Source organism: Artemia franciscana, chromosome 18 (genome assembly GCF_032884065.1).
Source record: "Artemia franciscana chromosome 18, ASM3288406v1, whole genome shotgun sequence".
In the NCBI taxonomy this organism is placed as follows: Eukaryota; Metazoa; Arthropoda; class Branchiopoda; order Anostraca; family Artemiidae; genus Artemia; species Artemia franciscana.
In genome coordinates this window covers 32836145-32848254 of record NC_088880.1, presented here as the reverse complement: position 1 = coordinate 32848254, position 12110 = coordinate 32836145, and the positions used below count along the sequence as shown (strand labels likewise).

The 12110-nt window shown below is 38.3% G+C and overlaps 1 protein-coding gene across 7 annotated transcripts in view; it reads right to left on the bottom strand.

The window, feature by feature from the left end:
• LOC136038891 (transcriptional regulator ATRX homolog) overlaps window positions 1-8562 on the bottom strand; it is a 103423-nt gene extending 94861 nt beyond the window's left edge. For 2 of the 7 annotated variants that reach the window (XM_065722360.1, XM_065722367.1), the window contains exon 1: window positions 8509-8542. In XM_065722360.1, coding sequence (XP_065578432.1) covers window positions 8509-8531 — 23 coding nt within the window. In that variant the 5' untranslated portion in view covers window positions 8532-8542. Of the gene's footprint in view, window positions 1-8475 lie in introns of all 7 variants that reach the window. The other 5 variants (XM_065722366.1, XM_065722363.1, XM_065722362.1 and 2 more) reach the window with 5 other exon arrangements.
• Window positions 8563-12110: the final 3548 nt, after the last annotated feature.

Genomic DNA, 12110 nt, shown 5'->3' with positions numbered 1-12110 from the left:
CTTGGTTGTCTTTGGTACTTTAGGGTCATGAGCTGGACCAATTAGTTTGGAATCATCTGCATATAGGTAAATGTTATTCTTTATGGTCAAAGATGCATCATTTGACACAGATGTTGAACAGTGTTGGACCTAAACTGTGCTGGGGATACCCTGCTTTCTATGTCTGTTGGGCCAGATGGCATTCATCCACAACTCTTAAAGAAAGCTCATGTCTAATTAATACTGCCACTCTAGAGGCTCTTTCAAAAGTCTATGGATGCCTAAGTCATGCTATTGGACTTAAAAGTTACCTGTATCTTACCAATACAAAAAGGAAGAGACAGGAGCAAAGCTACCAACTATCAGCCAATCAGAATTGCCTCTATTGTTGGGAAATTCCTAGAAGGTTTTGTAAATGATGTGATTCTCAAACATCTGGCCACAAATAACCTTCTATTAAAACAACATCTATTTGTATCAGGTAGATCAGTTGAAACAAATCTGATCAGCTCATACAATTACATAGCTAAGCTCCTTGACTAAGGTCTCTCAATGGATATGGTTCTGCTTGACTTTACTAAAGCCTGTGATAAAGTCTGTTATCAAAGGCTCCAGTTGAAACTGGAGACAATTAGAATTGAAGAGGGTGTGGTGGACAAAGTTTTGTCTTTCTTGAAGGGAAGAAAGCACCAGGTCAGAGTTTTTGGTAAAGACAGTACAGCTTACTACTCTGAAATAGCAAAGGTCTTCAGTGGGGTGCCTCAAAGAACTGTTTTGGGCCTACACTCTTCAATGTTGACATTACCTACACTTCAAGGAATGTTACTAATAAACTTATCCTGTATGCTTGTGACTGGAAACTTATTAATCCTGACACTGCATAGTAGGGTGTGCCCTCAGTACAGTCAGTACATATAGCACAGTTCAGTCAGATCTAGACAGATTTTGAAAGTGGACCAATATATGGAGGCTCGAGTTTAATGTTAAAAAGTGCAAGGTTCCCCATTTTGGAAGAAATACCCTGCAATAGCAATACTCAATGTCAACAAATGATGGTGTGACATAGTCAATTTTTAAGAGTACCTCATAAAGAGATTTGGGGGTTGTTGTAGATGAAGACAATAAATCCAACTGCCACACAGCCATGGAGCCTTCTGAAGGGGAATAAGAGTATTGCATTTACTGTTGAATAAATAAATAAAACACCCAAGCTGCAGTACCAGGGGCTTATAAACTCTTGGTGTCACCAAGTGTACAATTCACCAGTAAATTCCCAGCAGTAGTTAATAAACTTTACAAGAGCTTGGTGAGACCAAGATTAGAGTTTAGAATGTGCATTGACATGCCAATTAATAAAACAGACAAGCTGGCTCTTAAAACAGTCCAAAGACAGGCAACAAAATGCATAAAGGGCCTCAAAGATAAACAGTAGGAATGTTGACTGCAGAGCCTTAAACTGCCAATTCTAAAAGGACATGATAATGATCTACAAGCAACTCCAGTCTGACAACAAAGACATGTTTAAGACTGCCCAGACACAAGCAAGAAAAAAGCAGTTGTCCAAGCAAGACAACAGCCATTAACAGATTCAAATAAAATTTTGACAAGGACTGGGTGACTAAACCATGGCTTACATAATGGAATGCAGCAGATATCCTGAGCCGTGTCATCACTGGCTGGCATGCACTGGATTTGTCTATATTGTTAGTAAGTGTGATTTGAGGTAATTTTAAAGCAATGAGAAGAAAATTGATCCACCATCTCCAAATACTGTTACCACAAGCTTCCTATTGGTAAGAAATTGCACTGACCAATTTATAATGCATTGTTCAGATAATTGTCCCAATAATGTATTTTCTTTAATATACCTTGCAGGTCTTACCAAGACACTTACTAGTGTTTAATGCAAATTTGACAAGAAGGCAAGCTTAAAACTTTGTTCATGACTAGGATTTATACCCATTTAGCCTTGCAAGCATGGAAGGAGCAATGAAACTAGATATGCCTTTTAGGGCTTTAAATCCAATTCCTAAAGTTTTATTCATCTAGTACACAAATAAAGAAAGTTTAAGAAAAATCAGACCAGAGGGCTGGATATAGCACTCGAAAACACATTTCTGGGCTGAGTTGAATTTAATTCCTCAAAAAGTAAGATCCTCTGTAATGTCTTACTATAGACCTAAAATTACTCCAACAGCAGTGATTAAAATATTTGCAAAGAGAATTAAGTGGTATATGTCACCAAAATAGATGATTTTCTGGAGGTTTTGTGATATTTATTTATTTTAAACAAAAACAGAGTAAGCCATAGTAGTGTAAGAATCAATCTGAAAATTAATGTTAAGAAAACTAAATCACTTAGACTAGGAGTAAATAAGAGTTACCAGTTGGTGTTAGGGAAAAAGAAAAGTGATCAAGTGTGCAGCTCAACTTGCATAGGTAGCATTATTAGATAGTGGATGCAGCAAGCATCCATTTGTAGCTGGAAAAGTTTGGAAGAATAGGAAGATAAGCTTGAAAGGTGAGGTTTGAAATGTTTTGCTTATTTTAACTATGTTTGCACCCAGCTTTGCTTGCTATAGTGCTTTGCTTGTTTATGCTTATTGTTACTTTTGTTTATAGGTGTTTGGGTCTCCAATAAACTATTGAAATAGAAAAGAGAGGAAACGTTACATGGTGTCAGAAGTGGGATCATGGACAGCACACCACACCCAACAATAGACTGGTCTTCACCAAACCTGAAGGCAGCATGGAAGAGGTTCAAGCAGCATTGTGAATGTTCTCTGGACCACTGAGTAGAAAGACGGAAGCTGTCAAATGTTCGTACCTGCTCATTTGGGTCGGCGAGAAAGGTCGCAATATCTTTAACACTTGGAATCTGACAGCTGAAGAAAACAATAAAATCCGAGTGTATATGGACAAGTTCAATGAGCACGTTCAACCAAGTGCGAATCCGATTTTTGGAAGATTTATATTCCACAAAAGGAATCAAAATGAATGGGAAACCGTGGAGGGATACACCACAGAACTAAAGTTACTAGCACTTGACTGCGAGTTTGGTGACACTGCAGATGACATGATTCATGACAGACTAGTGTTTGGAGTAAAGAATGACTGGATAAGAGAAAAGCTCTTGAGTGAAGGTGGGACATTGACATTAGCATGAGCCATCCAGATCAGTAGAGCTATCAAAACAGTTCAGGAGACCCAGGCACAAATGAACTTAGCAGGGAAGCCACCATGCATGAAACAAGAAATAGAAGCAGTGAGGAGAGTAAAAAGTAAAACACCACTGTGCTATTTGTGTGGTGGTTTATATTCACGTGAGCACAGGTGCTCAGCAAAGGGAAAGACATGCACAAAATGTCATAAGCCTAACCATTTTGCAAAAGTATGTAGGAGCAAGAACTTACATGAAGTAGAGACTGCAGAAGATGATTAAGGAGAAGAATTCTGCATTGAAGCTATTGACTGTTTGTCTGCAGAAGCTCCAGAGAAACCCTTCATAGCAATAAGGCTTACCCAGGACAACACTGACATTAAGTTCAAGATCAATACGGGAGCAGAGGTGAATGTGTTGCCTACTGCAGATTTTCTCAATCTCAAGGGGGCCTCTCCGCGACTGACTAAGACTAAGGACATTCTGACAAGCTATAGTGGAGGACAGTTGAAGGTTGTTGGAACTATTAATCTAATGCTACAGTATAAAAAGCAGCGTCCTTAGAATCATGTTTTCTATGTTGTAGAAACAGATAAAGGACCTATCCTAAGCAGACAAACAAGTGAGAAACTGAACCTCATAAAGTTCCTTATGAGTATATCTCCAGAAATACCAGCAGCTCCACAACAAAGGCATATTGAAGTTGATAGATTGCTGGAAGAATTCTCAGATGTGTTTGATGGTATTGGATAGCTCCCAGGTACCTGCCACATACACCTTAAGGAAGGGGCAGTACCAACTGTCCAGCCACCAAAACGTGTGCCGTTTGCACTGCAGCCAAAACTTAAACAGGAACTGGAACGCCTAGAAGCACTAGGGGTAATAGAAAAAACCACTAAGCCCACAGAGTGGGTAAATTCTATTGTATTGGTCAAAAAGGGTGATGGTTCCCTAAGAATATGTCTGGATCCAGTAGATCTAAATCACTGGATCAAGAGACCCCATCATCCAGTTCCACTTTTCAAAGACATAGCAGCAAAATGTGAAGGGGCCCAGAAATTTTTCAATGTGGATGCAAGGAGTGGTTATTGGTCAATGGTCTTAGATGACGAGTCGTCTGAGTTGACCACATTCAAAACTGTATTTGGCCAATATTGCTGGAAGTGATATCCCTTTGGTCTTGTTTCAGCCCAAGATGAGCATCAAAAGAAAATGGAAGAAGCATTTGAAGGAATCGACATAGGGCTAATTATTGATGACATTGCTGGCATGGGTGCCACAGACAAGGAGCATGACAGGAAGTTAGCAGAGGTCTTTCTAAGAGCCAAAGAAAAAGGTGTGAAATTTAACAGAGATAAGTGCATATTTGATGCTACAAGCATACCCTACTTTGGACATATCTTGACAGAAGAAGGAGTAAAGCCAGATCCCAATAAAACGAGAGCTATACAAGACATGCCAGCCCCTAAAAGCAAAGAGGAGCTACATACATTATTGGGAATGTACAACTTCCTATCCCAATACATACCTAACTTGTCCACATCAAACCAGGCACTTTGTGACTTGATGAAAGCTAAGGTTTGGAAATGGGATGGTATACATGAAGCTGCCCGCAAAACAATCCAGGACTCAATTTGTAAGAACCTGGCCTACTTCAGTCAGCATGCCAAACTAACTGAAGTAGTAACTGATGCCTCCCAGCATGGAGTTGGCGCCCAGCTTGTAACAAATGGAGCCACAGTAGCGTTTGCCTCAAGGTCACTCAGTGAGACTGAGAGACAATACTCTCAGATGGAGAAAGAGTTGTTGTCCATAACGTTTGCCTGCAAGCACTTTCATCAGCACTTGTTTGGTCAAAAAGTCTATGTTACAACAGACCACAAACCCCTGGAAGCTATCCTTAGCAAGGCAATAAACCGCACCATGTTGTCATCCAGCCTTATGACCTGACATTCCACTACAGACCAGGAAAAGAAATACCTGTGGCAGATACACTCTCCTGCTTGCACCTCCCCGACGTGGATAAGGAAGCTGAGAGCAAGAGAGAACTAGCCATACACACCTTCTTCAAACAGATACTAATCACAGAAAAGAGGATGGAGCATATACAACAGGAGTCACTCCAAGATGAGGAACTGAGCATATTGATGCAAGTCATAGAAAATGGGTGGCCTGAAAACCAAAAAGATGCTCCCGTTTCAACTACCCCTTATTGGAACTACAGAGATGAGTTGGTTGTGAACAATGGGCTCATTCTCAAAGGGGAGAGGGTTGTCATTCCCAAAGCATTGAGGCCAGAAATGTTGAGGCAACTCCACCTGTCACACTTGGGAATTGTAAAAACAAAGGAGAGAGCCAGAACTGTCATGTTTTGGCCAAATATCACTGGAGATATTGAGAAAATGATCAACACCTGTGATACTTGCTGCAAGTTCCAAAACAGGCAACAAAAAGATCACCTAATTAACATGGAAATACCTTCATACCCTTTCCAGCATGTTGGAGCAGATCTGTTCACATTTAGAGGTCAAGAATACCTTATCACCACAGACTACTAAAGCCAATGGTTTGAGATGGATAAGTTGACTTCAACCACCTCATTCCAGGTAATCAGCAAACTCAAGGTGCATTTTGCACATCATGGTGTCCCGGAAAAGATGACAACTGATAATGGACTGCAGTTTCCATCACAAGAATTCAAAACATTTATATCAAGCTGGAACATTGAAAATGTAACATCAAGTCCACAATACCCTCAGGCAAATGGCCTCAGCAAGAAGGCTGTCCAAACGGCCAAGCGCATCATGGCAAAGGCATTGGATAGCAGGACAGACCCATACATGATGTTGCTAGAATTCTGGAACACCCCAGTTGATGGAGCATACTCACCAGCTCAACTTTTGATGAGCAGACAGCTGCACTCAGTATTACCAGTTCTACCACAAGCCCTACACCCCAAACTGGTAGATAGCTCAACATTTATGGAATCCAGAAGGAAAGCTCGGCTGAAGCAGAAAACTGCATACAATTGAGGATCAAGGACAGCAACTGAGCTCAACCCAAACCAGAAAGTATGGGTAAAACTTTCTGAGGACTCCAAATTGGAAATAGCAACCATCAAGATAAAATACAATAGAGCCCCTTGATCCTACAACCTCTCCCTTGAAAGCACCTTCAGATGAAACAGGAGGGATACAAGACCTTGGTATGAATTTGCCTCACCCACAACTTACAATGGGCAACACATAGGCACTGCTGACACCATACCACCCATGGGGCAATCACTTCAAGCGTCTATGCCAGATAAACAAACCTCAACCAAGTTTGTTGCAGAAGGTGACAGGAGTAGCGCACCTCTGCAAGTTCAAGCTCCTACTTGACCCACCCCAAACACAAGAGTTGTACTCCCAAACCCCTTGCCAACTCTGACTGGCAATTCCAGTCTTACAGCCAACCAGGCAGTAGTCCTGTAACTATAACAAATCAGCAAGTAGAACAGGACACCACCGCAATGGGCGGCAGCACATAGCCCCTTGCCAGCATATCACAGACCCGGACCACCACCTTGGGTTGCATTGTGAAGCTAGTCATCCTGCTGAACGTCAGCATTGATTGTCCAAATCAGTATGGCAAGCATTTGAAGTTGAAACAAAAATAAATGATGAAAAGAAAGAAGATGAAATGTTTTGCTTATTTTAATTATGTTTGCACCCAGCTTTGCTTGCTATAGTGCTTTGCTTGTTTATGCTTATTGTTACTTTTGTTTATAGGTGTTTGGGTCTCCAATAAACTATTGAAATAGAAAAGAGAGGAAACGTTACAAGGTTAGAATATTGGAAGCTATAGCAATGGTAATGGACAAGTATGGCTCTGAAATGTGGACACTTTAAAGGCTGAGAAAGATTCTAAAAATTAAGAAAGAAAGAGCAGAGATAGTAGCACCAAATGACCTTTGCTTGGCTATAAATTTGTGTTGAAAGAGAGAAATCAGAGAGAAAAAGATGATAAAATACCATTTTATTATCTATTAATTACTTTTTCTGAATATGTCAGTATAGTTGAAATTGTGTACCAACTCTCTCTTTATATGAATGAAAATAGCTCTGGGTTATATTAAAAAAAAACATAATCTTCTAACTTTTGTAACCTACTTAGCCTAGGGCTAAATCCTGCCATATGCCCTGTTAGGGGACCAGGGCTGAGATTGGTGAAATCATTGTTTATTTATTGGGATTGAACATTAATGAGATATGGATGAAATTTTCTTTTTTTCTAACTCACTTGTCTTATAGCCCTGTCCTACTTCTGTCTTTACCCCTAGGGCAAAGGTATATTATTGGGCAGAAACCAGCTTGGAAAAACTAAAATAGGCCTATATCATTGATTCTTTACTCAATATGTTTTTAAATATAATAAATGCAACTGTACCCTAGCTGCTCTAAACATTTGAGTTTATACAAGTTACCTCTACACCCTAGCCTATTTACAGACAATTACTCCATTTCATATTCCTTGTTTTACATTAAATCTATCCAAGGTCAACTGTGTCTAAGATAAGGATATGCTGTTCTAACTTTAAAAATCCTATGTCAAAGATTACACAACATTTTTGAAGATTTAGTTCAAGCCTTAAACGTGTAGCCAGGATTAGGCTCTACTGTTGTCTATCAGTAAATTTGAAATTGTGAGTGTTGTGTAGGCTATGGTTAAAATATTCAGGCTAATCACATAGGCTACATGTTAAGATTTTGAAATATCTAATGATGAAACAATCCACTTTCCATGTAGTATGATAGATTTTTCAAAAATTTAGCTGTTAAAGAGTGGATTAGCTGGCTGATTGATGGGTATCTTATCCTAATTTAGCTTCTGAATTCATTTGACCTAGGCTGCAGGGGTAAATCTGGGAGATAGCCTAGTTATAGGAGCAAGTTTCCCTGGGTCTAAAACTTGACTAAGTACAAGAAAAGGTTTGAAATTTGCACTAATTACGGGGTCAGAGGGGCAAATATTTTATCAGTGCCCTTTAAACATCAATTCTGTATCTGCACCTTCTGGGCTAGCCTACCTAGCTTATGCTTGGCTAATTACTTTAACCAACAGCAAAGAGCCTATAACCTAGAATTTGACGATATTTAACCATCTTAAATAAGGATAAGAGCCATTAAAGTGAGAAAATATCTTTAAAATAGCCTGATCAAATACTAACCTAGCCCATTTTATCCTAGAAAACTATTACCAAGAAATTAAAGGGCATGGAGCCACAGACATATGACATTCCAGCTATTTAGCAAGAAAAAACAAAATGGACACAAAACCCCCCTTATAATACTAACTTTTTATGACAAATATTTGATCTGTCCACTCACAATTCTGAAATCGATCCGGGCATTGTTTGGCACAATCAGATGAAACTGCTGAAGTGTGGGGTTAGCAAGTACGGCATCTATTATTAAAGTCTTTTTAAATAATTTAACTATAGGTAGCCTTAATATAAATCCACCAAAACCGGAGGGGTGTCAAGATTTTGCGGTTTGGCTGAAACTACAGTGAAATTTCACGTCTGTCCTATGGGCATGCTTGTCAATCAAAGTGGATAATACCAAAGGAACTCCTTAGGCATCCAAATGAGTCAAAAGATAATTCCTTTGAGCTTATTTTTGGTGTTTTCCTGGCAGATATGCTAAGACTGCCCTTTTTTGAACTTAAAAAGTAAATTCTACTGTGTTTAATCGAGAACAAAATTCATGCTTTCCAATTACGTGAATCTCATTAGAACTAGGTATATATTTTTAGGAAAAAAAACGGAGACTTGTGCTTTCTAAGTATTCTACAAACGTAACTGTGGGCTTTTTTTTGTCAGTTATTCAGATTTCTTATCCAGCTCTATAACCTATCGCAAAACTGTCAAATTCACACTTTCCAATTACGCGAGTCTCATTAAAACTAGGCATATGTTTTTCAGGACAGAAAACGGAGATTAAATGGGTTTTCTAAGCATTCTAAGAACGTAACTGTGGGCTTTTGTTTTTTTGTCATTTATTCAGATTTTTTATCCAGCTCTATAACTTATCGCAAGACTGTCGAATCAGTCCTAAATATCTTTGCAATATAACCTGAAAAAGCTAACAAGATTGAGTGTACCCTTAGGGTATTGTATCACTTTAATTCGGGGAATTTGGGGTAACTTGTGATTTTTCAATGCATAAATATAAAAAGATAATTTTTAATATATGTTATGTTTTCAGTGAATCGCAAAAGACGTTTTGACCCAGCCTTTCATATGTTTGTGGTACTTTTTGTTATAAGTTTGAACTAACTGTTTCTTTTAACTTCTGTTTGCTTTTAGGATTCAGTTGTTCATTTTTACCACCGTCAGTGTTAGATTAGATTATCATTTTGAGCTGTTGTTCGTTTTGGGCCTGATCAATTCATACATTGATAATTAATTCATTAATAATACTTAATGGTCATTTTAAGTACGAGATACCATATGACTTGAAATCTTGAAGACAGGATCCCAGTCTTGATGTCACTGGTTATTTGGTTTAGAGTGGAGTCAATGGGGTGACTCTGTAAGCTCAGGCAGAGTCGACTCAGCCCGAAATACTCTAAATGAGTACCAGGAGAAATCTCGGGGAAAACACGGGAACCATCAGATGGCTTTATTGCAACCCCCATGGCACTCCTGGCCCAAGGCAGAAAATTAGGAGATCAGTAAATGCGCTATACAGACCATTGGCTAGCGTACGATAAAGTTTGAAATTGTCATTTTGGTTCTAAAAGCTGTTTTGGATAATATTTTTAATTATTTTCTGCTTTTTAATTTTCTGTTTTTTAATTTCTGCTTTTTATTTTCTGCTTTTTACTTATTTTCTTCTAGGAAGTGAAAGTCTACGGAAGTTTTGATCTTGTACATTGGTGAAGCATTTCTAGCCCCATCTCGTGGAAAATTTAGAATATTTTCATTTTTTAATGAGTTCTTTTATTTAAATAGCCTTTTTTGTTTTATTTTTTTGTATTCATTTCTTATAGTCAATGTGTACTTATGTATTCTAAAATTTTTCGTACGTCTGGTGTATTTTCTAAGAGAGTGAATAAAATAGTGAATTTCCCAAATTCTTCCTCCCTTTATTTCCAAGATGTGATTCATCTCCTTCCTCGAAAAGCATATAACTACTAATACATTACGTTAACATGGCCAATTTAGATAAATGTTTGCTGTAAATGTGATTACTATAACTAGCAGGATGTAAGTGTGTGCCCGTTTCCACATTTGAGTAGCTATATCTTCCAGTCCCTGGTTTGACCGGACTCTCATGCTCTTAGTAGAACTCCAAAATTCTTCCAACCTCAGTTTGTGGGAGATTAAGTCTTGTTTTTTCATTTGATACGACAACTCGTTCCACATTACTCTGTCAAGCTTTTCACTTCTTTTTCTCCTTTTTTTCTCTCTCTTATCTCTACTTTATCAGGCTAAGTTTCTGAAAAGAGGGACGTTTTGTTTTTTTTACGATTAATTTAAAAAACTTTTTTACAAAATAGGTTTTCAAAGAAAAGTAAAGAGCTCCACAAAGCCAAAATTTATCTGAAATAAACTCAAATAGGCTTCAAAGCGTAAAACTACCACAAATCAACATAAATGAATAAAATTCAAAACAAATAGCAGTTACAATAAATAACCGAGTCAAACTCAAAATGAGAGAAATTAATATGATTAGGGCTCACAACCCATATGCCTTCTCAAGGCCAGAACTTTGCCCTTTATTGAAAAATGATAAGTTTAATATGCATAGGATCATATTTATTCGTTCAAATCATAATAATTTTTGATTTATTAAAGCTATAAAAGTGAAAATATTTGAATATTTTCAATAAACTACAAATTGTGTTCTTGCCTTGAAAAAGCATAGGGGCCGATCATGAGCCCTAATCTTATTTTAGAATCTGTTTTGAGTGCCTCATCACAGAGAACAACATCTGAATCCATAGTATTATCATCGGATCGGAATTTGTTAAGTTTCAGCGGATATCCCTGCATATATTTACCGGTTTGTTGATCTTCAAGGGTTTTTATTGTTGAGTAGATTTCTGCTGACATGAAAGGAGTTTCTTTGTATTTTGCCAGCAGTTCCTGAGTAATAGTGTCAAAACTGGTGAGTTCCTGGTCTGTCTGCACCTCATCTTCAGCAATGAGGAGTCATGAGAAGTGCTTTTTCAATCGACTGACTAGGGCAGCTTCATCATTGAGAAACTTGCTATCAACAGAGACAACAGGTTCAACCGAGATGTCTTCATAGCCTGTGAGGTCATGATAGTGTCTACAGAGGCTGCCAATACCTTTCTTGGCCACAACTTCCAGCTCTTTTGCCTTCACATCCACGGAGAGTTTCCTTTCTTACTGTATCAGTTTATTGCAGACGCCAATAAGGCTCCTATAAGTTGGCGTGTAACACCTGTAACCTAGTTTTGCGTCTATGTTCTAATACATCAAGCCTGTCTGACTGAATCCCTGTTTTATTAGCGCCCTCTTTTCATCCAATGTTTACTGTCTCTGACTCCAGGACATTATTTTAGAACGAGAGCTGTATATCCTCAAAACTTTCAAATGGTAAGAGTGCGTTGAAGCAGCTTGAAATATTAATGGCGTGTTTAGACCTTTGTTCTGATCGCAAAGGCGAGACACGGTGATTTTGACTGGTCTTGGTTTTGCCTGCTGGATTTTAGTCTTAATTGCGTATTAGTGACGACGAAACGAAGACAATTATTATCAATCTGAGCTATTCTTTAAGTTCAGAATTATATAATCGAGGACCTGAATCTCTGTGAGAAACATATAGTCGACCATTTTGCTGGATGTGGTCGACATTGTTGTATCATGTTTATTTATGGTTGCGAATAGGACGTTAATAAACAAAAGGTAGTGCATGGTACAAAATTGTAAAACCCTTAGTCCATTGTCATTTTAAGA